This window comes from Pleuronectes platessa, chromosome 11, assembly GCF_947347685.1.
Source record: "Pleuronectes platessa chromosome 11, fPlePla1.1, whole genome shotgun sequence".
NCBI classification, from domain to species: domain Eukaryota; kingdom Metazoa; phylum Chordata; class Actinopteri; order Pleuronectiformes; family Pleuronectidae; genus Pleuronectes; species Pleuronectes platessa.
In genome coordinates this window covers 13,490,361-13,517,851 of record NC_070636.1, presented here as the reverse complement: position 1 = coordinate 13,517,851, position 27,491 = coordinate 13,490,361, and the positions used below count along the sequence as shown (strand labels likewise).

Here is a 27,491-nt window from a genome sequence, read left to right as displayed (position 1 = left end):
TATAGTGATGACTTACCATCTCAGAAATGTTGATTACTTACGGTTCATTTCCTGTTTTTGCTGATCACACACTGTGGAGCTGCTCTGAGGAAGTGACTCGCTGACGCCTTCCTCTGGTAAGATGGTGAAACAGTCACAAGAAACCATCATATACTGTAAAAAGCCTGTTTGGAGAAAGATGTGGGACTTTGTGAGTACATGAAATTGTTCCTTTATCAGTGTATTTGAACTGTATGTGTTCCATATTACCACTGAATGATGACAACCATGACAGAATTCCAGGTGATAAATCTCGATATTCTGAAGATCTATTCATGACTCTCTTTACCACAAAAATAGCTTGGTCTCATTACTGGGTAAGTAAACTGTTGAGAATCTGACTTTGCAGAAATCTACTCCAAAGGAGGAGACCCAGGATGATCCTTGCCCTTGACCTCCAGGATTTCTATTTCTGAGAGTGTTCTGCTTAGAGCAGCCGCCACCAGGAGACAGAGCTGCCACTCATATGCCAAACCCCTGAGTAGGAGGAGGGTATTTAAAGGCCTGACACCCCTCAGCTTTGAGCCTGAGCTGAGCCAGATGACCTCAGGACCACAAGGTTCATTCCACTCAGCAGCTGTGCATCACCCAGCCTGACAAATACTTGAACAATGAATCTGTGGCCAGCAGTGGATTATGGGCATGCAGGAAGTCCATCACGTTGAGCTCAGAGGTTTCAATTAGTTTAACACGATGATGAAGTCTAAAGCTGAATTTATGGCCTTACAATAACAGTTGAGGCTAATGGATAACGTGGGTTTACACACATGAGTGGGCCTATTGCTTTATAATGGCCATCATAGTTCCTGCTTTTAAAGATGGAGATAAATGTTATTATATGATATATCAGCTGCATTTTTTGTTCGTTTTGTGCATAAATGTATCATCCATTTAATGAATTTCTTTTTTTTAAATAATATTTAGAGGTTTTCATAATTGAACACGGAATTTTGTTTATTGTAGGACCTCTATCCAGTTCTGGCACCTTTCAAAGCCATGCAAAATATAATTGTTTTACAAGAATGCAACAAGGTTTCATTAAGCAAGAGAGAAAAGCTATTACTATTAATATTGCTATTATTGTTATTATTATTATTATTATTATTATTGTAACTGTCAACATCATTATTAGTATTATTTAGTATAATTATTATTATACACAAACCAACAGTATCAAGGTTGAAATGTCGCCCCCTTCTGGCTAACAAGCCTCATTTACATCAACTCTGAACGGCTTTTCAAGGGCAAAGCTCGGCCGCGCCTACTCCAATCTGATTGGTCAATGTAGACATTCTCGCAGTCTCATTGGACACCCGGACGTCAACTGAGTGACGGAGCAGGAAATGTAATAGTGAGGAGAGCTGTGCCGGTGAGAAACGTGTGTAACTGATGAGTGTTGTTCTGCTTTGTGTTCTGTTGTGTTTATTAGTTCGTCCTGTCTTTTGTCGGTTTTCACAAACAATGCGAAGACGCCAGGTTAATTTCTGAGTCGTTTACAACGCGCTGTGCTGAGGGTGTTTGCACTTTAAGCTAACCTTAGCTGTAAATGCTAACAACTGTGTGGTGTAAAACACCAACAAGAGTTTGAAGGGGAATGTTCAGCTGCACATGGAAGGGTTGAAGGATTGTTTGTCGCGTCAGTGTGACGCTGATGCCTTGTTGTTGTCGTTACCGATAATGTGACTCAACCCTAATAAAAACAAACGGGTTTTGTTTTAAAGGTTTTGTGCTAAGTTATTTGCTACTGACAGAACAATAGCAGCAGCTAAAATGTAAACACCACATCATTTTTTCGTGTTTTCACCATGTTCTCTAAAACTAGGCCACATGTATTTTATGTCGTAATCCTGGTTGTTTAGTTTTGTGCTACTTGTCCACTAGATGATGCCAGAGATTCTATTATAAGGCTCGTTGTAATCATCCCTCAGCAGTAACTCAGCATAAGCCTTCTCAATGGAAATCAATCTCATGACCTGATGAAGAAGTAATTGGAATTGATAACAGTTCGCCAGAATTGACAGGTATCTATCGATTGAAGCCAGGCTGTTCCACATCCTGTGTCGTGTTTGTGGGGAAACATGAATATGTTTGTGAGATTAAAGGCTAAAACAAAGCTGACTATCATTATGTAGAATCACTGTTGTAAAAGGACCAAATTACTCAACCGTAAATACATTGAATTTCAGTTTATGCATTTCAAAAGGTCGCTCTTGACTTAAAAAGCTGTGTGCCATACATCACAGCTTTAAAATGCTATTACTGACAGGTTGTTAACACCATCAATGCCTCACATTTATTATTTTTTTGTCTCTCAACCTCTGAAAGAAGCTGATCAGTCACAGTTTCTTCCTCTCAACGTGTGTGTGTGCGTGTCTGTATCTTTTTTATTATCAGTTCACCTGAACGATGTCCGCCTCCAGGAAACTGGCATCTTTCCGTCTGCCTCCCTTGCCAACTGTGGGTGAGCTGATAAAGCTCTACAACCTGCGAGCTGAGAAGCAGCTCTCCCAGAACTTTCTCCTGGACTTGAAGCTCACAGGTTAGTATTCTTCTCGCCTCACACTCTTTTTCCTTCCCTCGGTCTGCAATGCACCAATCGCTGGGAGCTTGTGTTCTTTGCCACTTTCCCTCCACCACACAGTTTTTTGTCAGCGCACTTGATTGCAAAGCTCCAGGTAGCCTTGTTTTAAGGCTGAAAATCTACAGGCTTTTCTACACAGGGAGGTTGAGTTGATCTCATTCTTAAGTGAATGGACTGAGCCAATTATTTGCAGCCCCCTGCGTAGCTCAGACCTTAATATTATTTCCAGTGATGCAGTGCAGGTCTGATCTGCTCTCTTGTCCTTGGACAAGGTGACTCTTAGATTATTACATCTCATCTTCATCACACACAGGCAGAGAGGTATTGCAACCTCACGCGCCATTAATCACATTTTAGATTCCTGAGACTCTGATGAAAACACTTGTAAGATATAGTTTATATGATGCATGAGTTAAATTAGGTGAGTATATAATTAACAGATTGAACTCAAAGATGGTAAATATCTTCTTATCACCGAGCATGATCATGTGTGTCCATCATTTCAGACAAAATAGTGCGCCAGGCAGGCAGTCTGAGGGATGCCCATGTGTGTGAGGTGGGTCCCGGTCCTGGGGGCCTGACCCGCTCCATCCTCAACGCTGGTGCAACAGACTTGCTCGTTGTGGAGAAGGATACACGCTTCATCCCTGGGCTTAAGGTAAACGAGCAGATACAACGATACTCGCTTACGCACAAGGTCATAAGGTCATTCCACTGAAAAGCCTCTAACACCTTCATCTGTCAGTGGCATAAAACCAGTTAATCTATTCTCAGCTGTGGCATCATTAGCATCCCGCAGTGACTGATGACCACGTAGTACCTTTTCATTCAGTCATATCACGTTCCTCTCCACAGCTATTGTCAGAAGCAGCCCCAGGGAAGCTGAGGATCGTCCATGGGGACATACTCACCTACAGGATGGACCGAGGATTCCCATCAAACATCTCCACGCCATGGGAAGGAGGTGAGAATTGGAAATTGTGTAAGCTGTTGCTGGGGGGTGTGAAGGAAAAAAAGTCACGTGACTAACAAGTGTGAAAATGTGGCTCCACAGATCCACCAAACCTTCACATCATAGGGAATCTCCCATTCAGCGTCTCCACCCCCCTCATCATCAAGTGGCTGGAGGACATAGCCAACAGGACGGGGCCCTTCATGCACGGACGCACACAACTCACACTCACGTTCCAGAAAGAGGTGGCGGAGGTGCGTGAAAACTAGATACCAATGAAGCTGAGATGCAGTATGAAGCCTACACAGGGCATGATGTTGCTCTTTAGGTCAGTCCAAAACATTTGGAGCAGGATTTAATTATGTAGACTGGTTTTTTGTCTTGTGCGGCACACACTCATATATTTCAGTTCCCCTAACATGCCGGATCTTTTTCACCAAGATCTTTTAATTATTCTTTGGTAAAACTGCGAAAATGTCAAAAAACACAACGTTAAAGAAAGTGATCAAATAAATGCCTTGATCCACTTCCTGGTCTTGATCGACACCAAAATGTAAGGACTTTTTATCCTAACTCAGACAGCATCCTTCAAAGTTAATAGAAATCCATTCAGTTGTTTTTGTGTAATCTTGTTTACAAACAATCTTACAAACGAATGAGTAGGTGTGAAACATAACGTCCGTGGTGGATTTAATCAACTTAAATATTCAGTTTCTTCCATTTGTTTTGTCTTTATGTACTGGGCCCTGGTTTTTCTTAAATCCAAGATCATGTGACTTCAACAAATTGCCTGCTCTTACTAAATATATATGTAGCAACAATTGATAGTAATTGTTCTGTCCATCCAGAGGTTGACGGCGAGCACGGGTAGCAAACAGAGGAGCCGTCTGTCCGTCATGGCTCAGTATCTCTGCACTGTCCGCAACTGCTTTACCATCCCGGGGCGGGCCTTCGTCCCAAAACCAGAGGTAGGAATCAAAATAAAGCAACCCAGCTGTGTTTCAAGTGTATTTAAGCAGTTTTAATTCAAGGATTCTACTTTGTTAGGTTGCATTTGTAAAAATAAATAGTTTTTCTACTTCGGACCACTTTCATGAACCTGATAACGGCCGACGTGTGATGGTCTGTTTTGAATTTAGTTTTGTGCTGAACTTTGCAGTGTACTGGCATGAGCTGTTCTATTACTGTCTATTCCAGGTCTTTCCCTGTCCTCCCTTCTCTTCTTTTTTGCCGACACATTCAAATGTTAACAAAGTTATGAATGCTTTAAAAGTTGAATCCGGATGTCAGTACTAGCATTGGCGAAGGGCCAATTGGCCACATTACTATTTCACAGCTCTCAGCCCCATGATAACTTGCATCTCCTCATCTCTGCTCCTCATCTGGTCCCCTGGTTCTGTCAGAGTCCGTCGTCACGTCACAATCACTCATCCCTCCCTCGCTCTTCTTGCTTCAAGGCTTCATTAAGACTGTGTTGAATCAGTGTTGTGTCTGTTCTGTCTTTGGACCCTTTCTAGGTTGTAACGATGCCTGGTGGATATTTCAGATGTGTCACGATCACACTGCGCCTTGTAATGAGGGCCTGGCTCTTTTTTTAGGACCAATATCTCTGTGTGTCTCGTTCGGCCCCGTGGGCTTGTATCAGCGGTGAAAGAAAGGCGTTCACTCTTATGTAACATGAGAATGCAATGTCTTTTATTTTTTGGGGGCTAGCATTTGTAGTCGGACAAAGGGGCCACATTAAAAAAACATAAAAGTACTGCTGCAAAATCTTAAACATCAGTCTTTGGCTATTAGACAGCTCCGCAGATATATCCTTTGATAGGATAAACACGCCAGACTTTTGAAAGGCTCACTCCCATCTTTGTACAACTGAGACCATGTTTTTCTTTTGCCGAATTAGAGGATAGGTGTTAGGTGGATGTCAGAGACGGACTCCTGGTCCCTTGAAGAAGTGGTGGCTCTTTAGGTGACCCACAGTTGGTAAATATTTAATCTCCTCTGTGGACCGAAATTCAGCAGAGTGAATAGGACCAGAGCTCATGGTTCATTCTCTTAGAAGAGATGGCTTGCGATGTTTATTTAATCACACTAAGCTGCCGTTCCTTTCGTTTTTTTATTTGACTCTTGAATCTTATTTTTGTGCGCATCTCAAACTGCAGCTTAATGGATTCCAGCAGGCTTTGTTTGTGTCGTGATCGTGCACAGACACGCATGCATGTTGGAAGTATAAACATGAACAGAGCGGACTTGCACTGCAAACGCGATGAATCAGAGCCACCCACGTCCCCACACAGGCTATCTATCCCCTCAAAATGTTTTAATGGGCACTTGGTTGCATTGATATCATTAGGAGAGATGATGGCTCTTTGATGAGCAGGCCTCCTGCTACTGGTGTCCAATAAAGAGCAGAGAGCACATCGTGTGCCGAGACTCTCATACTCTTACTACATTGTCCAGGTCCCTTTTTACTCGTCTGTGTCATAGTATAATTCATGAAAAGCCCTATGGCTCTGTATTGTTTATTGGTGCACACCAGAGTAATTATACACAATTCCATAAACAATAAAAACGTCCTACCTGATTTATGGGAAGCCATCAAAGTGATGGTTGAAGGGGGGATTGAGGTTGTGACACACATGAATTCAGACTTCTAGCTTAAGCAATGGGTTAATGATCAAACAGACCTATATATTGTCAGAATACATAAAGGACATGGCACGTTTTAATGGATTCTGTCTTGAGTGTTTATACTGAATGCTGCTTATAAAGCTTCTTATAAAAATCACAATGGATGAATGGCGCCTTTTGTTGGCAGAAGTTAATTATAATGTTGGAGTAACTGCCAATAACAAGGGTCTTTCCCTCTAGATTCCTCTCTGCATCTCTTGTTTTCCTCCTCCGTCTTCTCAGGGAGCGTATGTAACTGCCCCTTATACCTATAGCCAATAAATCAGCTCAGTAGTCTGATTATTCGTTATATCTCGTTCCCTCTTTGGCATCAGTGGTTGTCTTAATGAAGAGGGATTTGTTCAGTTTGAAGCCCAGTTGGTTTTTCTTTCCGTCTGCTCTCGTCATGTATAACCATCATGTAAAACCATCTGAGTTCATCTAGTAGTTTGTAATCAGACAAACATAGATCACAGAGAGCCACGGACAAAGCTATGGAATTACTGAACCTTTCTAAAATGTGAAAATTGCATTATTTAAATGCTGGAGGGGAAGGGGAAGACTAGGGCTGATTGGCTGGTTGACTCGAACCTATAGGACCGGAGCGATGCAGGCTAATAGGATAATGAGAAGGGAAATGTTTAATCCATTTTACATTAGCAGCAGCTGGGGCCTATATTGACGTATAAGGTGGGCAGATAGGCTCTTATCCTTGTTGTTTAATCCGTCTGCCTTGTTCCTCTCGCCCCCGGTCTCGCTCCTGTCACATTGAGTGACTGAGAATGTCCTTGAAGGTTTCAGTGAGTGGCAATTGGTTACTTCGATTGTGTGTGCACCCCCCCAGGCTCAGATTGCCCTCGATCTGTGCTGCTGCAGATCACACCTTCCTCCCTTTGCTTATTAGTCACTTATCTCCTGTTAATTACCCACGCCAAGGAGGTTATGTTTTCACCCGGGTCTGTTTTTTTGTTTGTTAGTTTATTTGTTAGCAGGATTATGCAAAATTTACCAACCTGAGGCTGACAAAGTCCCTTGCATTGCTCCAGCAGGGATTAATGCACAGATCTTTCCGCTGCTTAGGATTGTCTTTTATGACAAATCGTTTAGGTTATCAGCCCATTTCAAGAACTAGACAATCAAGTGTAGTATTGTTTAGCCTCTGTGAAGGTTTGCGTTCCTCTGAGAGACATTCTAGTTCTCACATAAATGAACAAAATGAGTGATCTTTTAGTCCCTTCTGTCATTCACAGCTGTATATATAACCGAAAGATCTCTGTGAGGAAGTAAACTGAATGTGGAAACAAGCTCTCCGTCTGCTTTAGTCATTATACAAATTTCCAATTTATATTCTATCCTGAGCAGGGGTCAAGGAGTTTTAGAGTGCACGCTGCCATCAAGGCGTTTGCATCTTCAGCACGAACATCAGCCTCATCCAATCCAGATACATCGTCACTGGCTCTTAACATAGAAAGTAGCTAATTTGCAAAGAGTAGAGTGTGTCTTCCCCTGCGCCTCTCTGTATCTAGGCAGGATGTGATTTATGTAAATTTGAGGGCTGTAAATCAGACAATAGATGCTACATCATGAGCGACCTGTTGTTTCTTCTGTAGGGATGCTCCATATTGTGCAATGTTGGTGTTCATTGTAGCAGATAATGAGAAAAAAGGGTAGTGGGAGACAGATAAACCAAATGATATGGCTGAAAGAACCGATACCAAAAAAATGAGTTGGAGAAAGAAAATGCGAAATAGGGAAAGTGGAGTGATAACCAGGTGGGGGATGAAAATAAAAGTAAAGGATGCATGGAGAGGACACACTGGGAACTGACTAAAACCACAGCGAAGTTAAAGAAAAAGGGCAAGATAAGAGACTGAATGTAAGAGAACGCAAATGAAATTAAGAAGTATACTGGCTTGGATATGAGGTATTGAATGAAAAAAGAAAAGAGAAGGAATAGATAAATGGGATGTATACACAGCAAAGCCTCGTCCCCACCAGTACAGCACAGCATATTCGTGACAGAGATGGATTTTAGAGGAGAGTGAGGCGTACCTCCAGCATATGGTTGTCTGGGCCAGTCATCAGCCATCATCCACCAACTAACTGAGCCTCGCAGGAGGAGAGCCCTACAGATGCTCGCCTTGTTACACAATCATCCACCAAGAGCACAGGCCAGATGAGTGGAGCCTAAATTAAATTTGTTAATGCTGCATTGAGCATCCATTACGGCCGGCAGTTGTCAGGGAGTGTTTGGATTGTGCTGTAAAAATGTAGCAGATATAAACACATTTTAGCCGGGGACTTTTCTCTCTGTCTTACTTCTTCTTTTTCTATGGGGTCAGCTGGGGTTTTCAAGTATCGTAATAAGTCCATTCATTTAAGTCACAGGGTGTTTCAGTGTTGAATGTGACCGGCCTCAGTCCAGTGTGCTGCTCTGGCAGTGATGGATACCTTCACTGTGACCCGAAGTGGCCCAGCTTTCGCCTGAACTGTGAAGAGCGGGAATCTGCTCTGCCCTACTGCTTTCTTTGTCTTTCACCTGCCGTCGCACAAATTCATCTAGGCCTATCTCGTAAACGGGGTCAAACACGGTATCAAGAGTATTGAGGGAAAGTTATTTCAATGACTCGAGCCAGTGCGGTAAGCGCCTGAAGGCTCAATCTCAATGTATTCTAGACCCAAGGAAAAGAAAAAGCTAAAAATACTCCCCTCCTCCTTTTTTTCGAAACAAAACGGCAAGGTTGGAGGAGTTGGCGTACGAACATCTCCAGAGATCTGTTTCTCCTCCTAAGAAGAAAGTGTGCCGGGTGCAGTGGAGTCAGTGCTTGGAGTTTAGCAGATTTAGCTCTGTTGGGGAGCAGGGAGCATGTCAGGAGAATACGCAGATGTTTTTTGAGGAGCGAAGCTAAAACCAGTGTCCCGAAGAATCACGGCCTGCTTCAAATAAACAAATCTAATGAACTAAATTGCAAGTGGTGCAATGATACCACTGATGAGAAGTGAAAGAGAAAACCTGTCACAGAGAGATTTCATGACTTCATTTCAGGCTTTATAGACCTAGAGGCTGAAGTCTGGCTGGGTATTAAAACGATATAATTAGCACTATGATTTTCATTAATAGCAATATAATAATAACAATATATATTTTATCTTCTCAAGACTTTAAAAAATGTTTTGCTGTTCTTTAAGTGTTTGTCATTTTCTGCTACTGTGGTCGAGACGCCTCACACATTATTGTAAAACACAAATGCAAAAGTGGCAACACAACTACAAAACCCACAGAATGGAAACACAACAAAATGAAACGAGCAGAGTAACTTAATGCAGCTGTGGTCCAGTGAGCTGTCGTTTGTGAAAACCTAGACAAGCCAGCCGCCGCTTAACATTTGATACTTCTCTATTTGAGCTGTTGCAGTAGAGGTGCATTCATCCTTTTTGGTTGCTCAAAGCATGTCTACCGTAACACCTCAAATAGACAGACATAACATTTTAATAAGCCGTTTCATTGTCATTATCTGTTGTCGCTCACTTGCCTTGTGATTGTGTTTCCGTTGTGTGGCTTTTTTTTTTTTCTTCTGCACTTGTGTGACACGTCTCGGCCACTGTACTCTAAAAAAAGAGTTTAAAACAACTACCTTCACTCGGGAGCAAAAATCTGTCTTTAAACGTAAAAAAAATTATAATGAGACATTTATTGTGATAATTATCGACTAATAAGAGGATTTTTCTCTTGGCCATAATGCATAGCCCTAGAATGTTTGTTTGATTTTGTGGGTGGGCTGATAAAGGTTTTGTACAGAGGACTGAAGAGGAAACAATCGAGTTGATTGTTTCTGTGTGAAAATGCCTGTGCCTCAGCGTTTTTCTTGTTGTGTTTCTCTGCTCTCATGAATACATTTTCCTCATCTCTAATCTAAGACAATAATCTCCACCGTTGCGTCCGCACATTCCAACAGTTTAGCCTCACTCACCTTCAGCCTACAGAATCCTCCAAGCCACGCGCTCCTGCCCCGTGCACCAAGCTGAAATATTAAAGCGCCTTCTTTGAACTGTCAGGGTGTATTGTTTTCCTACAAGCTCTCCCCTTTTGTCATCTCCATAGCTTTTACTGCCTTTCTCAGCAGTTTACTGCACAGCCAAGGTCGTTGCTGTTATTTCTACAGCCTCACATGTGCGCTGGGTCCAGTGGAGGGGGCTCCAACAAAGGAAGGTCATTCTCCGTTAGCGTTGACGGCCACATTATATCTTCAGTATGAACCTTTACCAGAGTAACAGCCGTCCAAAACAAAGAGACTTTAAGTATGGTGATATACTGGTGTGATTTGGGTGCTTGCATTTTGAGCGATGACCTGATGTCTACCTCTCTGTGTCGGCATGTGAGCGTGTGTGGTGGAGGGCATTTACCCTTTTGTGAGCAGTCTTTCTCTTTTTTGTTTCCCATTTCCTTTTCCTTGACATTCTGGAAGGCTACCTGCTGGTCAAAAAGCTTGCTAATCTAAAAAAGAAAAGGGTAAATAATCTGTAAATCTGTTTTGGCAGTGTGCTTCAAAGGAAAAACTCTTACACATGCTTAACCCCTGCCTCAAATTGACAGGCGCTCACCTCCTCTCATCTAAGCTCACATTCCAGATCTGTCGTAGCAGCGACTCGGGGTGAAGGCCTTTGATGGAAAATATAGGTTAAATACACAGAGGAGCAGATCTTATTAGTGTTTCCCCACGAGAGGAGTAGTTATTTGATCTGCACTCTTGTTGCGTAAAGGAGAGGAGTGGGAGAAAGAGAGATACAGAGCCTTGAATAATCCATGTTTGTTTCAAGAAAGCACATTCTCACTCTGCCTGTGTCAGTGAGGGTCCAATCATCTGTAATGAGAGCCCACAAATCTTCTCTTGGAAGGTAACTATTTAACAAGCGCTCCATCTCAACCGTATATCAGGTTATATGTGACAGATATTAAATTTGAAGCACATTCTGTGGAGTATTCTGATTTGAAACTAGCTCTGGTTGAAGCATTAAAGCTTTCAACATTTTCATACAGCAGGTTCTTCAGAGTAGAAGTTGTGCTTTGAGAATTTATTACAATTTTTTCCTACATCTAAGATTTCTTCCTTTGCAAATAAATGTTATAAATGTTATGCTCTGTTAATTTACAAGCTCGGGTAGTTGTTTGAGCCACACCAACACTTATGATATGTGATCAAAAAATAAACAATCAACTAATCCTACACATTTCTTAAAGCAAAAATACCAAATTTTCCCTAGTTACAAATTTGCCTCTTTCATTGTATGTGATGATAAAACAGAATAGAACTCAGTAGAGTGCATACCTCCGCAACGGCCCAACTGTCCCCTTATGAAACCACATTTATATTCAGTACATGATATATAGACATTTTTATTTGACTCTGCACCCCATTTCACACACTCATAAATATTAATAGCTCTAAACATGATTTTCTTTCATTAAGATCCATTAATTATTCTCATAGAAAATCAGCCAAACTGTTGTAAAAGGCCCTTTACCACAACATTAAAGAAAGAGAGAAAAAAGTCTAGAAAAATACCAAAATTAAATGGTTTCTTCTCTGACCTCTACAGCATCCTTCCACCAGGTTTCATGTTAATCAGTCCAGTAGTAAAGAGAGAAATGTTCTTATTTGAGAAGCTGAAATCTGAGAATATTTGTCTTTTTTGTTTATGGAACAATGAATCAAAAGTGTTGCAGATAAGTTTTCTGTTGACTGACTTATTGTTTCAGCTCAATTTCAATATTGACTTAAACTAAATCTTCTCGATAATTTCTCTTGTGTACGTCCAGGCTTTTCATTTCATCTATGCTTCTACCTAATATCATTATTAATTACAGTTGTCGTTATTTGGCTCTGTGAGAATGTTCTCCCTCAGAGACCCTTTCTTTTTGTATTTCTTTTTTAATTTATATGAATACTGTCTTTTATACTAGGCAAAGTGGATTCTTCAGCTGTTCCCTTCTCTGCCAATTTAATTGCATATTATCATCAGCTACTTTACATGTAGTCATTTAACTCGTGGCTTCACGAGATGAACTGGGCGACTGGAATAGTTTGCGTTCCATGAAGCTCCCACGGGTGCCATTATAATTTAATTAATTTATTGTCTAATGCTGTCCTCTCAGTCAGGGATGACAGGGACAGGTTGGCTGTGGTATTAAAAGAATCCCTCTCTTTCTCTTTCAAAACCCATTTGCACATAATAATGTTTTATAGATACATATTTTAGTTGGACCGATGCTGCTCTCTTGCTGGGTGCTGCACGCGTAGCAGCAGCCTGTCTGCAGCCTCCACTCAGCACAGCCTCTACCATCCAACAGTGTCTTGGCTGGGAGATGAAGGCCAGCTCCATCCTCTTCAGCCACACACACATAAGGCACACATAAAAAACACAACATACGTCAGACATGTTGCTTTCACAAAATAGTTTTACTGGTAAAAAATAGAACTACTTGCACAAGCACATTGAGACAACTGTATCAGAACTTGTGAACTGTTCATCATCACAAATATGCTCTGGCAAAGTAAGAAGTGCTAAAGCATCCACAAAAATAAGCTGCAGTTATCAAAATGATAAATCAGTGTCTTGGTACAAGTAGACTCAGGTGAGATGTTACTCTTTAGACTTTTTAGGACCTAGTCACTTTGCACTCTGGCCATTTATAAGCTTATGATATTTGCTTGCTGGTGATCAAGCTGCACAGCCACAAAAACAGTGAAATCTCTATCTCCTGTTTCCCTGCTGAATCCTAGCAGACAGAGATGGTTCCTCTTTTTTCTCCAGAGTGCCAGGTGTGTTATGAATTTTTGCTGGTCCAGGGAGTTCAGCCTTTTGAAACAAACTGCTGTCAAATAAAGGAACACAAGTAAAGGTCTTCTTATAAAGAAGGTATGGTATGAACATGGTATTGTATCTTATATTGAAATAATCTAGAGGGCAGTCGCAGTTAAAACAATAACACATCTAAACGCTTAGATACTTGTGTACAGATGTCACAGATTTCCTAACACAAAATACTTTCTTCATGTGTTCATTTATAAAATACCACACTCGTGTCACCCAGATGAAACTCATTCAGAGGGGTCTTCGCTGTGCTTTGAGAAAAAGAGGAATGAAGAGGATTTAAAATAACCCTCAGAAGCTGCGCTGGACTATACACAAGCATCTAGTCGACTTGAGACTTATTCTGGCAGAACAAATCACAAATCCATAAAACATTTGCCAATGTATTATTCATGTACAAACAACGCAATAAAAAAATAAACAGAAATAACTCCAGATAATATTAAAACCTGTCATCATGAGACGATTTGGCACATTCTTCAAAAACACATATCGTGTCAGTATTAGCTGATGACATGGCACATTCTTTACTTTGTTTATTGCATTGGTTATGGTGCCTGGGCAGTGAGTTATTGTCAGGAGGCCAGTTCTAAAGTCTGTGCCGGGCAAAGATGTGTAGCTCAGGGTGGGGTGGAACCCTGAACCTTATAGGGCTGCCAGAGCTGGCAGTGTTACCCACAGAGATGCCCGTGGCGTGCAGGAAGCAGCCTGCAGGTGGCGAGCTGGGCTTAGCCATCTGCTCTTCCCCAGGAACAGCATGTTTATGAGAGAGAAGGAGGGAACGTGCACCTCTATACATCACTTGACTACGCACAAAAAGACAATATTCTTCCAATATCCTTCCCTCCGAAGAAAAGCGGACACACTCTGGAGCATGAGCGTTTACGAGCGTGACAGTGCTGATGACAAATGAGTAGGTGTGAGTTTTGTTTATGCGTGCGTGGTGTGTATGTGTGCGTTGGGCAGCCACGCTTTTCAGCATGCATCAGCGTTCTCTAGTCAGCGATCACATCCATGTGACATTTGACATAAGCAGGGACAGGGTGTGGGTTGAAAATTAGATGATGAGACTGACGGTTAGGAAATGGAGGGGAACGGCGGCACAGCCAAGTGGCCCCAGTTTAAGTCACGAAGACCTTCTTGCAGGTGCAGGCTGGTGGCGTCTGCACACTGCTGACGCACTTGGAAAACAAGTCACATATGGAGGATGACTCAAACCTTTTTTAGCTGCCTGCCACACCGACCATGACTAAAGAAGCTTCTCCGCTCTCTGCTACATTTCATGTTTTGCCTCTCTGCCACTGCACCATTAAACATCTGCTCAGCCCTGTGTGGGAGACTATGGTATAGACACCGCAGCAGCGGGCAGCAAAGTAAAGCATTATTCAAACCCATGCATCAGGGATGCTGCCTCTTGTCCCTGACTTGTAGAGGGGGATTAGTAAATGTAGCATAAGCAGAGGCTCTGATTAAAGCTTATGGAGCCATGGCTAGACAAAGAGAGACCACCCCCCCCTTCACAAAAAAACAACAACTTCGACTCACTGACTGACAAGCACATACCCTCAGACAATAAAGAGATTTGAAGGCAGAATTCTGTTTCCATGGCAGTGTGGAGGAGGATGACAAGAATGAAAAGCACATGCAAAAAGCCGGCGTGTCTTGAGTGTTTACTGTGTAAACGGAGACGCACAAGAGCATGTGTAAGTGGCGCGGGCTGGGCGTGCATGACGGAGGAGGTGCAGGAATGGATAGAGATGGGTGGCTGTCACTTAAAGGCAGGATGTTTTTTTTCATTTCGGTGCGGACAGAAATATGAAAACAGCATATCAGATGCTCCACTGCTGGAGGATTGAATCTTTCTATCAATCTTTCTTCTCTCCATCTCTCTCATATTTCCACCTGCAGAGAAAAAGAGAGGCAGGCATCTGTTTGTCTGCGTTGTGGGTCTCAGTCCCAGCCCGGCACCCCACATCTATTCCTCCTGACAGTCCTCTATGAACAGGGTAATGTTTCTACAGCTTTTCAGGCACAGGCATTGTGTGGCTATGTCTCAGTCTTCTAACCAGGCATTCCTCTGTATTAATACACAGACAGGCTCCACACAGCATGCTTTAGAGGCAACATATCAACATCAGTAGGTAACTTAAGTATGACCATTTATTTCAGTCATTTCCGTGTAGCATTCTAGTGGGTAAGTATACGAAAAAAACTACAATGGCTTGCAAATGAGAGGGCTTCCACCTCCTGCTCTCAGGCATTATATTGCCTATGTTCGTCAAATGGGAGTGTACCAAACGATTGTAAATAGCAGCTAAATGATTGCTTTTTTTCTCTATCTTTCAATTCAAACCTTTGGCGATGAAAATAAATCTACTCTGGAGCCTTCCTTATTTGCTTAATCCATTCCCCAGGGAACTCTCTCTGTGATGAAGGATGTCTGCATTTGGTTAGCGGGGTCCTCCGATTCTGCAGCACCTTATCCTGGCTCCTTACACATTCATGCTGTTTGTTCCAAGCCGCTGCTTAGGGAATACCTCCACTGCTTGTGCTTGCAAAACAGAAAGAAAAGGAGAAGAGCCAGATAGAGGAGAAGGGGGGAAAATGAATTCAAAGTTGTTGCCCTCCTCCTTCTTCTTTTCTCCACCTCCATGTAAAGTAGAGCCTAGTGTGCAACATAAGTCGTGATGGTTTCCCCTCAGGCTCATCTGCCTTTTGCCGTGGCTACACAGCGCTGCTTTATTACACATAGTCCTGCAGGCTGTAGCCCGTCTTATTGTCTAATGGGGAGAGAGAGCAGTACTGGTGCTGGAGCTCCTGCTGCTGCTGAAGCAGCTGTTGCTGCTGCTGCTGGAGCAGCAGTTTGTCAGGTGGAGGCAGCAGGACCAGGTCCTGGGGACCATGCCGCTTCCCTGAACAGGACATACAGAAGATGGACCCCCCAACAAAGAGGAATCCTGCTGAAACAAAGGCAACATACACAGCGCCCCCAGGCTCAAACTTATTGCTCTCTGGCACGTTGGAGTCCAGAAAGTTGGTGATGACCTCGTTGGTAAACCAGGAAGCAGGAACCAGACACAGAAACCCTGCGGCCACAAAGCAGCCACCGCTTGCGATTGCAGCGTGTCGCTTGGAGCGTCGTCCACCTCCCCAACGTGTGCATTTTAGTCCCAGGGATGCAAGGCAGAGGCCCATGGCAGCCATTACGCAGCACAGCACCATGGTGGTGCGGGCAGTCTGCAAGTACGCAGGTAGTGAAAGCACGGAATACTTGAGTGTGCAACTGAACATGCCTGTGCTGTACCATGTGCAGTCCATCCACAGTCCCTGCATTTGGGAGATCGCTGTGATGATGTTGGAGCCCACGTCTGCGCTGACCTTCCAGTTGGGCAGCACGGTGGCCACCATGGCACCCATGATGCCCAACAGAGCCAGGACAAATCCAAATATCTGCATGCCCGTGGATGCCATACTCCTTTTTAAAAAGTGGATACTGCTGATGCCGCCTCCTCAGCCGTTGTCCTCGCTTGGCAGCATTCACCCAGCGCCAGCCAGGCTCGTCGACCCCACTGCCACAGCCGCCTCTCTCTCCCTCCCTCAGTGGTGGTGTGTACCAGCTGCCAGTCAAATCCCCCAGCTCCTCAGTTCTTCAGCCGCAGCTCCACTGGACTGGAGGAGAGTGATGGAAATGAGAAAACTGAAGTGAGCGGGTCTCCTTGCAGTCCCTCCTCTCTCTCCCGCTCATTCACCCTCATACGAGCGCAGACTTTTTCTGACTGGAAACAAAGGGGGAGCATGAGGCAGGGGCGATCAGAGCTGGCTCTGTGGCTGACTACAGGTAAGCAAAAACCCCAGGGGTGGCTGTGCATGTGTGCATTTTTCTATGTGCTTACTGCCTTCTCCTTACCCGGCGCCCCATAGAGGTGTTACTGGAGAGGGAGAAATGAGTTTGTGGTATTTGCAATGCTCATGTGGACTTAAAGCTGCAGCGCCCTCAGCTCTCTCACGTACTGTACCGTGTAGCACTTTGATTCCACTGCTGTTTATCCAACAAACTGAGGATGCTTTTTAACAATGATACCTGCTTATCCTCTGGCTGATCACTGGTTGTGATTTAGCCGCTAGAATTAAACTTGTGGATGCACAGCTCTTTTTTAAATTATCGTTTTGTCTGACTTTCTACATTGTGATCGGTCTAATCTTGGCCAAATAGATGGTTACAGCTTTGAATGAATAACCTGGCAGCTTCCTCTGAGTGTTTACTGTTGCTTTATGGTGCGATGGGAGGGGGAGAGGGGAGAAAGAAAGAAAGAAAGAAAGCAAGCGATGTTGGAATGATCTCTTACCCTGGCTGGTGCAGAGCTGGCTCTGACGCGTCACGCTGTTCGCAGTGATTCCTGTAAACACACACAGTCACACACCGACATGCAGCAGCGGGCTGGCGAGGGGGGCGAGCGGGAGGATTGAGCCCGAGCCACGGATCCATTCAAGTCCATTTCCTTAGCAACAGTGTTTGAGAGGAGGACATCCCATCTTCACCAACACACTCACACACACATAGACGGACCACACACACTCGGCACGAGCCAGAGAGAAATGAAGCAGAGCGCGAGAGCCGCTCTCTTTCTCTCTCGCTCTCTCTCCCTCCCCCTCGCTCTCTTGCGCCGGTGTGTGTGTTTTGTGTGTGTCTGTGTGTGTGTCTCTTCTGTCTCAGCACTACAACTTCAGAAACAACAGTTAACGCGGATATAGCTAAAAGAACAGTCCATTTCAAGTATCACCTTTTTTTTTTTAAAGCTGTAAGAGCCAGTTTACACAGATGAGAAAATGAAGATGTCATCCCCTTGTCACAAACATTTAAAGATGATATCTACAAATTTCCACTGGAATTTGTCTAGACCGATAAAATCCTAGCTGTTTTTATTCAAAATATAAAGAGAAGTGTTCCCCACTGTGTTTACTCAATGTAACACCATGCAATTATTGATATATTTTTATATTGCCCAGGCCATATAGGCTAACTTACATCTGCAGCCAGCTTGTGATTATGTTCAAGGCACATTTTGTTGTATTAAAATGATGCCGTGTCCTGTCAGTTTGCAGCTGTGTGATGATTTTTCTAGGGGAAAGACCAAAATATAATATTTAAACAAATGCAGTTGTTGCAGTGCAATGTAAACAGGGATTAGTATACTTCTAGTAAACATTTTTTTTTATCTGGAGAGTTGAGTTCTTGAAGGAAAGTAATAAAATGAAAATAAATTATATATGTTTTTATAAAAAATAATCAAAGAAAAGTTCCTTTTTGTAATTTTTTTAATCAAATAATAAGATAGAAATTACACAATTTGTATGTATTTATACACTAATTAATTGAACCTGCTTTCTTCGTTGTTTATAACTTGCTGCCTTTGCACATGTGTTTTGAAAAGATTATTATTATAAATTATGTAGAATAATACTGACACTTTGCCCCCTCAGATTTTGGATAAAAAAAACTCCTTTGCATGGTAATGTAAAATAACTAACCCACATAGGAACCCCGCCCCGTCCATGCATCGAGTTGCTATGTAATCATAACACAGTACTGAAGCTGTATGAAGATAAGAAATTGCCAAGATGCAAAGTTGGATAAGATATCCAAACATAGCCCCACTACACAACTGGGAAGAGTAATCTCATTAAGACAAGAAGAAGGAAAGCTGCTATCGTTGCGACCAGATTGTGTTCTACAAAGCTTTGTTTCTTTACGTGTTGGTCGAGAAGAGCGTGAGTATCCCACCATGCCAAAAATGGACCCTCCCTGGAGCGTCATCTTCATCAGGCGTCAGTCAGCAGGAGGCTAAAACTCCCAGCTGCTACCCTGTCTTACTCCGTCTTCCCTCTTCTCTCTGTAGAGGACATACAAAACAAGGGAGGGAGTGGCTAGCATGGCCCTGATTCATGAATGACAAAGAGGACAAAACGGGAGAGAGGGGGAAAAAATCGGACGGAACTAATAGACCTGATAACCTTGGAAAAGCAGATGTGTGTTGCTATTATTTTGCTGCATGGGCAAATCGGCAAAAACAGCCAGCTGGGGGAAATAATCTTGCCTACCCACCCACTCGCAATCTAACGACCAGGCATTGGCCACGTTGATGTGTAGACATTACATGTGGATAGGTTGGTAGCAATTGATTTGTTCAGCTATTGATCTGCTTGTTTACTATGGCCCAGTGGTCGCTCCATTTATTCCCCTAAACAACCCCTCAGAGACCCCTTTCTCAAAATGAGATATGGCCAGCATGCAGAAAGCGTGCACACCTTCCAGTGGGATGTTATTGTCGACCTTCAATACTACATCCTCAGACCTCCTCCTGGGACCGCTCCGCAGCAGGAAGAGGAAAATGTTTTTTCCTGTTTCTTTGTAGACACACTACAGTATGGCGTGTGTGACCTATCTCCTTGTAACCGATGAGATCCTAAGTGCTGATGCTGGTGTTGTTCTGTGGGGAGCAAGATAAATAAATAAATAGACTATGGAGGGAAGGGATGAAAGGAAGAGGGGATAGAAAAGACGGAAGGAGAGAAAAGCAAAATGCAGTTCACATGCGCCCGGTGAGTGCAGACGTGTGACGCTGTGATGTGTGAAGATATTGCGGACTATTATAAGCGAGGTCCCCATTTATTTTATCACCTCGCAGCAGAGCACCCTTTCTGCAGCAAAGCTCTCGAGGCACAGCCGGAGCAGCCCCGCTTTTCTTTTTCCCACATTAGAGACTTTTTTATCGTGCCATTTGCATTTTTCTCTTTTATGTCCTCCCTTTGCATAATTGTTTTTTGCGCCCATCATCTCGCAAAGGCGGTTTGTTCACAGCGGTGATGCAAGGTGTCGTGTCGTCGCTGTGATGTGGCTGTCAATGCAATCTTGTTGTGGAGCAAGGCCCGGGTTCAGTTTCACCACACATAATGGGTGTGAACCTGTCTCAGGCAAAACACTTGTGACATGTCGTGAAATTACCGGCATTAGCTTGATGAAACAGTCTCGGCTTACTCCCTTAAGATCGACTCCCTAGTGAACATAGTGAATTGGCATTTATGAGTTTTTAAATATCCCATCAAAACAATTTTTCCCATGTTTCCCTCGTTGTCTTTTCCACTGGTCCAGTAAACTTCGCATTTTTGGGGCATAATTCAGCTTCCTATGACGAAAGCGTCTCTCCCAGGAGCTGCTGGGGGCGATTTCATGGGAAGTACGCCAAAGCCTTTCCTCCCCAAACCCCTCAAGTAACATCAGCCTGGTGCGTTCAGCTGCATTGACTGTTGTCTTCCCCATTCTGAGAGGCTGTCTCCCTCCTCCGATGTAACAGAGGATGTCTTCTCAAGGTATTGTCATAATTAATGCAACTCTTCCCCCCTTGGTTCTGAGCCGTCCTGCGTTCCCAGGCCGTATATAGCTTTCTTCCATCCCCCCCTCTTGCTCTTTCTCAGAACCCTCCCATTATGTAAGCGCAAGTGTCGGTGGTTCAGGTAGCGCAGTGGCTGGTGCCCCAGGGCCCCTGCCATCCCATCTTGGTTACGCTTAAAGGGACATGACAAATTACTGCTCGCATGCCATTGGGCAAGAACTCGCCGAGAAGGAGACATCGGAGGCGGGAATGGGGGAATGGGGAGCTGGGAGAACCACAGAGCAAAGCTGGGGTAATGGAGTTCCCCATTGAGCTTTGGGAAGGTCAAACCCAAGAAATATGGTAATGCCCAAGATGGATGTGTAAGTATTGAGCTCAACTGGGTCATTAAAGATCTTGACAAAAGTGGTTACGTGACTTTTAGATTGAGATCTGTCACATTTTGCCCTTTTCAAGCCACGAGGCTATTGAGCAGAATAATACATTTTTACAACAGACTGGCAAGGTTGTCAGTGACTACGTTTATAGTAGTATTCTGACTATAGACCTTATTCACAAGAAGACAATATTTTGACTATTACTTGACTTCCCAATAGAATTTTTACATTAACATTTCTGTTTACCTGTTATAGAGCATAGCCTGATTATAACCGCCAGTTGTAAAACTCCAACCTGAAATTTCTGAATGTACAATGCTACCGTGTACAACCGTTTTCTCTCTAATTTTGCTTAAGGTACAGCTCCTTATTTTTCCACCGAAGAATATGTCATCATGTATTTTTTAACTGCCATGTGTCCATGTCGCAAAATGCTGTGGAACTATAGTAGGACATTATAATGTAATCAAGACCTATACATGTCTAGATAATGCAAATAAGAATACTCCTTGATTATTGCTCAGTTTAAGGTATTTAGTAAAAGCTGTTAACATCGCAGTGTCTTATTCAGACTATTGGCTTAAACAGGCTTGGATTATTGTCGTAAACGTAGTCACTGTCGGTTTGTCAAATAGTTTTTCTCCCACCTACATGGGAGGAGAGGCAGGTTCTCAATCCATGTGAATGTTGGAGGTCGTCATTTTACAAAGCTCTGATGATATTAGCTGGATTGCGAGAGTCGGAGCAAGAGGAATTATCATGAGCTTTTGTATAGGTCCTTACGCAACAGTCTAATTTTGTGGCCAAATTAGTGGTAATGATTCACTCGCAAAACACGATTGCTTGCTCAAGCCCACAAGAACTGATTACCATCTGAGCATTTCTAGCCTCTGTCTGCTTTATGATCCTACTGCACCCCCAAGATAGGAGGGGGGGGGATTAGGGGGTGAGAGAAAGGAGTCTGCACTGAGGGGGGGGGGGGGGGGGGGATATTAAGCTTGTCAAATAGGGTCAATAAGTCAGTCTGCTACCCCAGCTCAGAGTATTTTAGGGGTTTTGTGGGGGGAGGGATGGATGAGTGAAAGCATGTTTCCTAGCAGCTCGGTGGAGGGCCCAGGTGACACCATATGATTTAAGATGGAGTTTCCTTGCATGTTGAGGTTATCAGGGGGAGGATTAATGGCAGCGAGTGGGATATATTACGGTGGTGCCGCCTAGTGAAGCCGTGTAGCAAGGCCATCCATAAATCATAATAGCAAAGTGACTTGGACAAGCTGATGGCTGAAATGCTGTTGCCCGTATAGTCCCAATATCGACTTTTACCCCGTGCTCCTAAATCATGCAGTGCAGAATATAAATGGCCTAATTATTCCAGCAGAGAGTGAAATTAAAGGCATTCCCCTTTTATTGCTCCGTTCTAACAGATGGTGGTCTGATCTTGCATCACCAAAGCACAGAGGGAAGCAGCTCCAGATAGAAAATCCCGACCAAAATGCTTTGCGTGTCGGCGTGACAGGTGGAGCAATTGAATCGTCATAACACGAACCTGAGCTCCAAATCAAATGATGCAGCTTCTACAAATAAACCACGAAGACATCACCCAATATTAGACTGCGTTTAACGAGGCAAAAATCGATATTAAAATGAAGCATCAGATCACCTTTACAGCTGTATAGCACATGCACAGTCACAGGAGTGACAAGCTTTCTCCTATTTATTATTTGCACATGTAGCCTCCAGGGCTGTCGAGACGCTCTCCGCCACTCCACTGCCGTCCCATTAAAAGCCACTGCGGCAAGAAACTCAGCAGCAGCCACGCATCCCTGGACTGCACAGGGATCTATGGATGTGATACGAGATAGTGCGACGGTTTACAAGTGCCCCTGAGCGCTGCCTGTAGTGTTTCACCAAGGAGGAGGGAATCTAAACAGCTCATTAGAAATCCTGTGCACACACCCTCGGACCATTTTCTTTTTTCCCTCCCCTAATTATCAACGCTAGCCCCCTTAGCCCAGAAGAAAGCGAGAGGCAGCTGTGAACGAGAGTGAGTCACTTGGTCCAGAAATACGAGCTTCAAGGATGCACAGAGCACTCTGCAGGGCATGTCGCTCAACAGGAGGGCTGGGTGTGTTTTTTTACCTCTGTTTATGTGTCTGTTTTAGCATCTTTTCCTTGTCTCTAAATGTTGTGTGTTGTTTCCATTCATGTTGTAATTGTTGATCTGCTCCTTTTTTTATCTTTTCGAAAAAACGATACCTTTCCATCGAGATTTCCCCCTCTACATGAGTATGTTGAAAGGCACTCAGAGCCAAAAGCACTTATGGGCAATGGAATGTATTGTTTTTATGACTAACACTGCTGATTTTTCTCACCATTGTAAGTCTGCTCAGTTAGTCTGAGTACAGCCCCCCCCCCCCCCCCCCCCCCCTAGTGCTCCCCTCACTCTGACTGTGCTGCAGCTCCTTAAGCTATCACTTGCAGGCGTAAACAGCATCATGTGAAACATACTCTGAAGATGATGGCACGTTTTTTGTGTGGGGAGGGGGGAGGGGGGTTTAACGGACACACTGATCTAGAGATACAGAAATGGATTTAATAGAGTCAATGTATTTTGCTCCCTTTTGATCCTGCTGTGGTGTTCACATTTGGATGATCCCTTACAAGAAGTAATAGAGGAGAGAACATGTGGATCTATATGTGCTTTAAGTTTAAGAGGTGGGGATCTGAGAGCGCGAGAGCATGGCTGTGCTGAGTCGGGCACGATTACTTCCAACAGTGTCATGTCAGCTTACTGCTGACCATGCTGACACACGGAGGATCGGGAGGCGGCAGCTAGTGAGGGAGTGGAGCCAAGGTTCCCAGCACCCTCCACCTCAAGAGTTCAGTGGTTCCCAACCAGGGGCAACATGCACACCTTATAAAATAACTATATTCATTTGGGGGGAAAACAGACCTTATTCTTTTTGATTGAAAGAAATATCAACATGTCTAATCATTCAGCCAGAAGGAAAGAATTAAAGAATAACAATTAACAAAATGTTCATTTTAATTTAACGTAAATCTTTTTTATTCTTAGTGAAATAACAAATATACGGCTGCAATAGCTAAATGTATCAGATAAATGGTTAATTAGAATATGAAATAGTTGTGTTGGTAAGTAACAGATTACATTTAGAATTCAAACTATGAGTAGTAACGGCTAAATTAAATTACCAATTTAAATGGGGAGTAATCAGATACAATCTATAGATTAGACAAATGGATAATATTTTTTTTAAGTTCTAAGTATTGTCTTTGAAATTTAAAAGTTGAATTGAGATGAGCTATTTCCCTGCTGACTATAGATTAACCCGTTAGCAGAGTGGAGACCAGCCAATATACAATGTCCATGATATGTACTATGTTTTCCACCAACTATTTATATTCTGTATATATCTATTGGAATGTGGGAAGTTTTAATCAACCTTTTGAGAAATATAAAAAAATATGCTGTGGAAAATTAAAGCTCGAGTCTGCCAGATGAAACCTCACCAGAGTGACTCATGAGTTCGGTGAGCTTAATCTTAAAAGGTTATGTTGAACAAGTCGAAGGTATAAAAAATATGTTCCGCAATTTAAGTCAGCTAATGAAATACCTCACAATTTACATTTAAGGGCGTAAACTCTGTTATCTGAAATGAAACACTGGAAATAAGCCTCATAATAGTTCATTAAGAGGATAAATGAATGGTGAAAATCATTGACAGCTAAGTAAAGAATAACTAGCTAGATTTATCGGATACGTAATTAGATAATAGCATAATATAGTTAAAATATAAGTAAAGTTCTCAAGCTCCTGGCAGTAGAATTGCAAACTTGAACAAACTGACTAAAATATGATGTCTTTATATAATTTATAATGATTTAAATGAAATTATAAATAAAAAGGACTATATAGTAAAATTGGACTATTTCTGCTAAGGTGACCTTAAAAAAATCATCATTCCTTAAACTCTCTTTAAAAGAATCTACTAGCTGACCTTTACACAGCCAGTGTTGATGGGAGCAGTTTCTCCATCAGTTCATCACTACCTGTGCTCAGTGAGTCTCTTAGAGTCGCCCTCACCTACACTCTGTGTATGCTCCGGTGGATATGTAGAGTCTGATAGACAGAAGACGGTGAGATGAGGAGACGGGTGCTACCGTGAGTCCGGCTCGTCGGTATTAAGTAACTCTGTGGTGATGCAGTGACGGGCAGAGGAAGACTGAGGCTCGGTTTCTATGGTCCATCGCACAGGTGTTACTGTGGCAACTGGAACCAGCTCACCAGCCAGCCATGCTGCGTCATCTTATTTTTCAGCCTCTCCTCTTTCTTTTGTCCCAGTCTGTTGATCTCTCTCTCTCTCTCTCTCTTCTTTGTATCTCTCCCACCATTTGTCAGGCAACCTTTCTCTCCCGCATTTTTCACCACACTTTGTATTCTCCTTCCTCCTCACAACCGCCTCCTCCTCCTTGACACTGTATTTCTCTACATTCCCATGCGTGCGCTCGTAGCAAACTGGTTTTAACCCTTGCTGTTGGTTTCTCCCGCTGTGTGTGTGTTTGTGTAGATAGACGTGGGAGTCGTGCACTTCACCCCCCTGGTTCAGCCCAAGATCCAGCAGCCCTTCAAGCTGGTGGAGAGAGTGGTCAGGAACATATTCCAGTTCCGCAGGAAGCACTGCCATAAAGGAGTAGAGTAAGCCTGATTATACAACTTGATGAAGCCTGTAAAACATCTATCCTTCCTTCCTCCCTCTCTCTCTCCCTCACTCTCTCTCCTTCGGTCTTTTACTTTTTTATTCCTGTCTCATCCTCATCTATCATTCACTCCTCTACATTTTTGATTCCCTGTTTCCTGACTGCAGCATCTTTATCTAATCATTAATTAGAAAGGTTTGGGATTCCCCCCCCCCCCCCAACACACACGCACTCCACTCCAACAAACATCTCTTTGAGTATTCGCCGTAACCACACTGTGAACATCGTTGCAGCCGCAGATCTCTGTTGAAACAAACCCACACGCAGACACACATGTGCTGCCCATCGCCCCCTTGCCTGTTGGGAAAGTGCACGTGGGCCCTGGATGACAAAAGAACCCTGGCTGTGTGAAAGAGAGCAGCAATTATGAGTCATTGAGGTGCATAGGAGGAAGAGGGAGCATATTTTTATGTAATGCAGTGGGTTGGCGGCAGCAGCACCAAATTGGAGAGGAGGCTGCGGCGGTGAAGCGCCTAAAAAGCATCTGCACAGCAAAGTGTGTGGAGCCGGCGGCTGCTCCCTCACCTGTAGAGGAAGAATACAGAGCACGGTCTCAGGCAGGGAAATGTGACATGGCTGCTTCCCGGTACTGAAGTCGGCAAGAAAAATGAAAATTAGAAATTTAGATTATTGCTGCCCTCTTTTATGTCGGGGAAGTTTGTGTCTGCGTGAGTTTTGTCTCGATGCCATTACGTCCCTTGATGTTGCATAGTAGTAGAGCAGATTAACAATTCATGAGCAGCTCCAGCCCTTTGTGTGATTTCAATTAACTTCACAGATTTGAAATAATTGCTGTGGGAGAATTTCTTTCTGTATGAGCTTTATACTGCCATTAAACTTGCATGATCATTAAGATATCAAAGTGACCTGAGTGTAGGAATCTGTACGATCATTTCGTCTCTTGTTCCCCCCCCCCCCCCCCCCCGCAGAAAGTTGTTCCCGGAGGCGTGTCGCATGGAGCTGACTCAGGAGATGATGCAGAAGGCGGATGTGGACCCCATTCTGCGCCCCACAGAGCTCACCATTCCTCACATCAAGGCTTTAGCAGATGCCTACGCTCATCTCTGCAGCCGTGAACCCTCTCTCAACACGTACGAGTACAGAGAGGAGCTCGGGCTGAAGCACCTCACCAGGCAAAAAAACGCACCGATGGACACATTGATGGATAGTCCATCCAGCGCACCGCCAAGCCCTCTGCAACCCTGCTGAAAACAGAAAAAAGAGAAGCCCGCTAATAGCTTCTGTTAGCGCAGGGAGACCACAGACTGCTCTCAGCCTCGACATATCCACCTGGCATCAGCATGCATTTTTAAAATGTTTTTTTCCCTGTGCCTAGGGAGCGATAGTCACCTATCGGTATACATGAAATCCTGGGACAGAGACATGGGCCACAAGGCACTTTGAGATCCTGGAGGGAGCCTTGTTCTGGTGACGGGACGAGTCCAAGCAGAGTTATGCGTTTCTGGCAGAGTAAAGAAAGCATGCAAGTTACCCACAATAGCTCTTTAACAGTGACGTCCCAATGCTGATTCTAGTTCCAACTCACATACCACTTTGTCCCCTGGGAGCTGAAAGGAACGTCAGAATGTTTTCAGGGTGATTTAGAGAGGAACAACATGGCAGAACCATATCCAGGCCATTTTATTTTCCCATTGTTGCTACGTACTGGATTGCCAGTCTCTGGGGACAAGGAGCTTAAAGGGAGGAGGAAAGTGCTGGGAATTGATGTATTAAAAGAAGAGCACTGCTATTAAAACATTTTTATTTTAAAGCCTGGCCATGTTGTTTTAATTGTTAATGTTTGAGTAAGATTATGTGTGTTTGTCTAC

At 43.5% G+C, this 27,491-nt stretch overlaps 2 protein-coding genes across 4 annotated transcripts; one reads left to right on the top strand and one right to left on the bottom strand.

The window, feature by feature from the left end:
• Positions 1 to 1,339: 1,339 nt before the first annotated feature.
• Positions 1,340 to 27,433, top strand: tfb1m (transcription factor B1, mitochondrial). 3 transcript variants are annotated; one of them, XM_053435273.1, is made up of 8 exons: positions 1,340 to 1,408; positions 2,434 to 2,578; positions 3,127 to 3,278; positions 3,476 to 3,584; positions 3,675 to 3,826; positions 4,421 to 4,540; positions 25,473 to 25,600; positions 26,592 to 27,433. In XM_053435273.1, exons 2-8 carry the CDS (start codon positions 2,446 to 2,448, stop codon positions 26,869 to 26,871), a joined length of 1,074 nt encoding a protein of 357 aa, XP_053291248.1. In that variant the 5' UTR covers positions 1,340 to 1,408; positions 2,434 to 2,445; the 3' UTR covers positions 26,872 to 27,433. The 3 variants fall into 3 exon arrangements, with proteins under 3 accessions (XP_053291248.1, XP_053291249.1, XP_053291250.1); XM_053435274.1 differs by having other exon boundaries at positions 1,353 to 1,417; XM_053435275.1 differs by lacking the exon at positions 1,340 to 1,408 and adding an exon at positions 1,840 to 2,060.
• LOC128451442 (claudin-20) lies at positions 12,710 to 17,790 on the bottom strand. The gene is made up of 2 exons (XM_053435276.1): positions 17,462 to 17,790; positions 12,710 to 16,891 (listed from the first exon to the last, which is right to left on the bottom strand). Exon 2 carries the CDS (start codon positions 16,584 to 16,586, stop codon positions 15,858 to 15,860), a length of 729 nt encoding a protein of 242 aa, XP_053291251.1. The 5' UTR covers positions 16,587 to 16,891; positions 17,462 to 17,790; the 3' UTR covers positions 12,710 to 15,857.
• Positions 27,434 to 27,491: the final 58 nt, after the last annotated feature.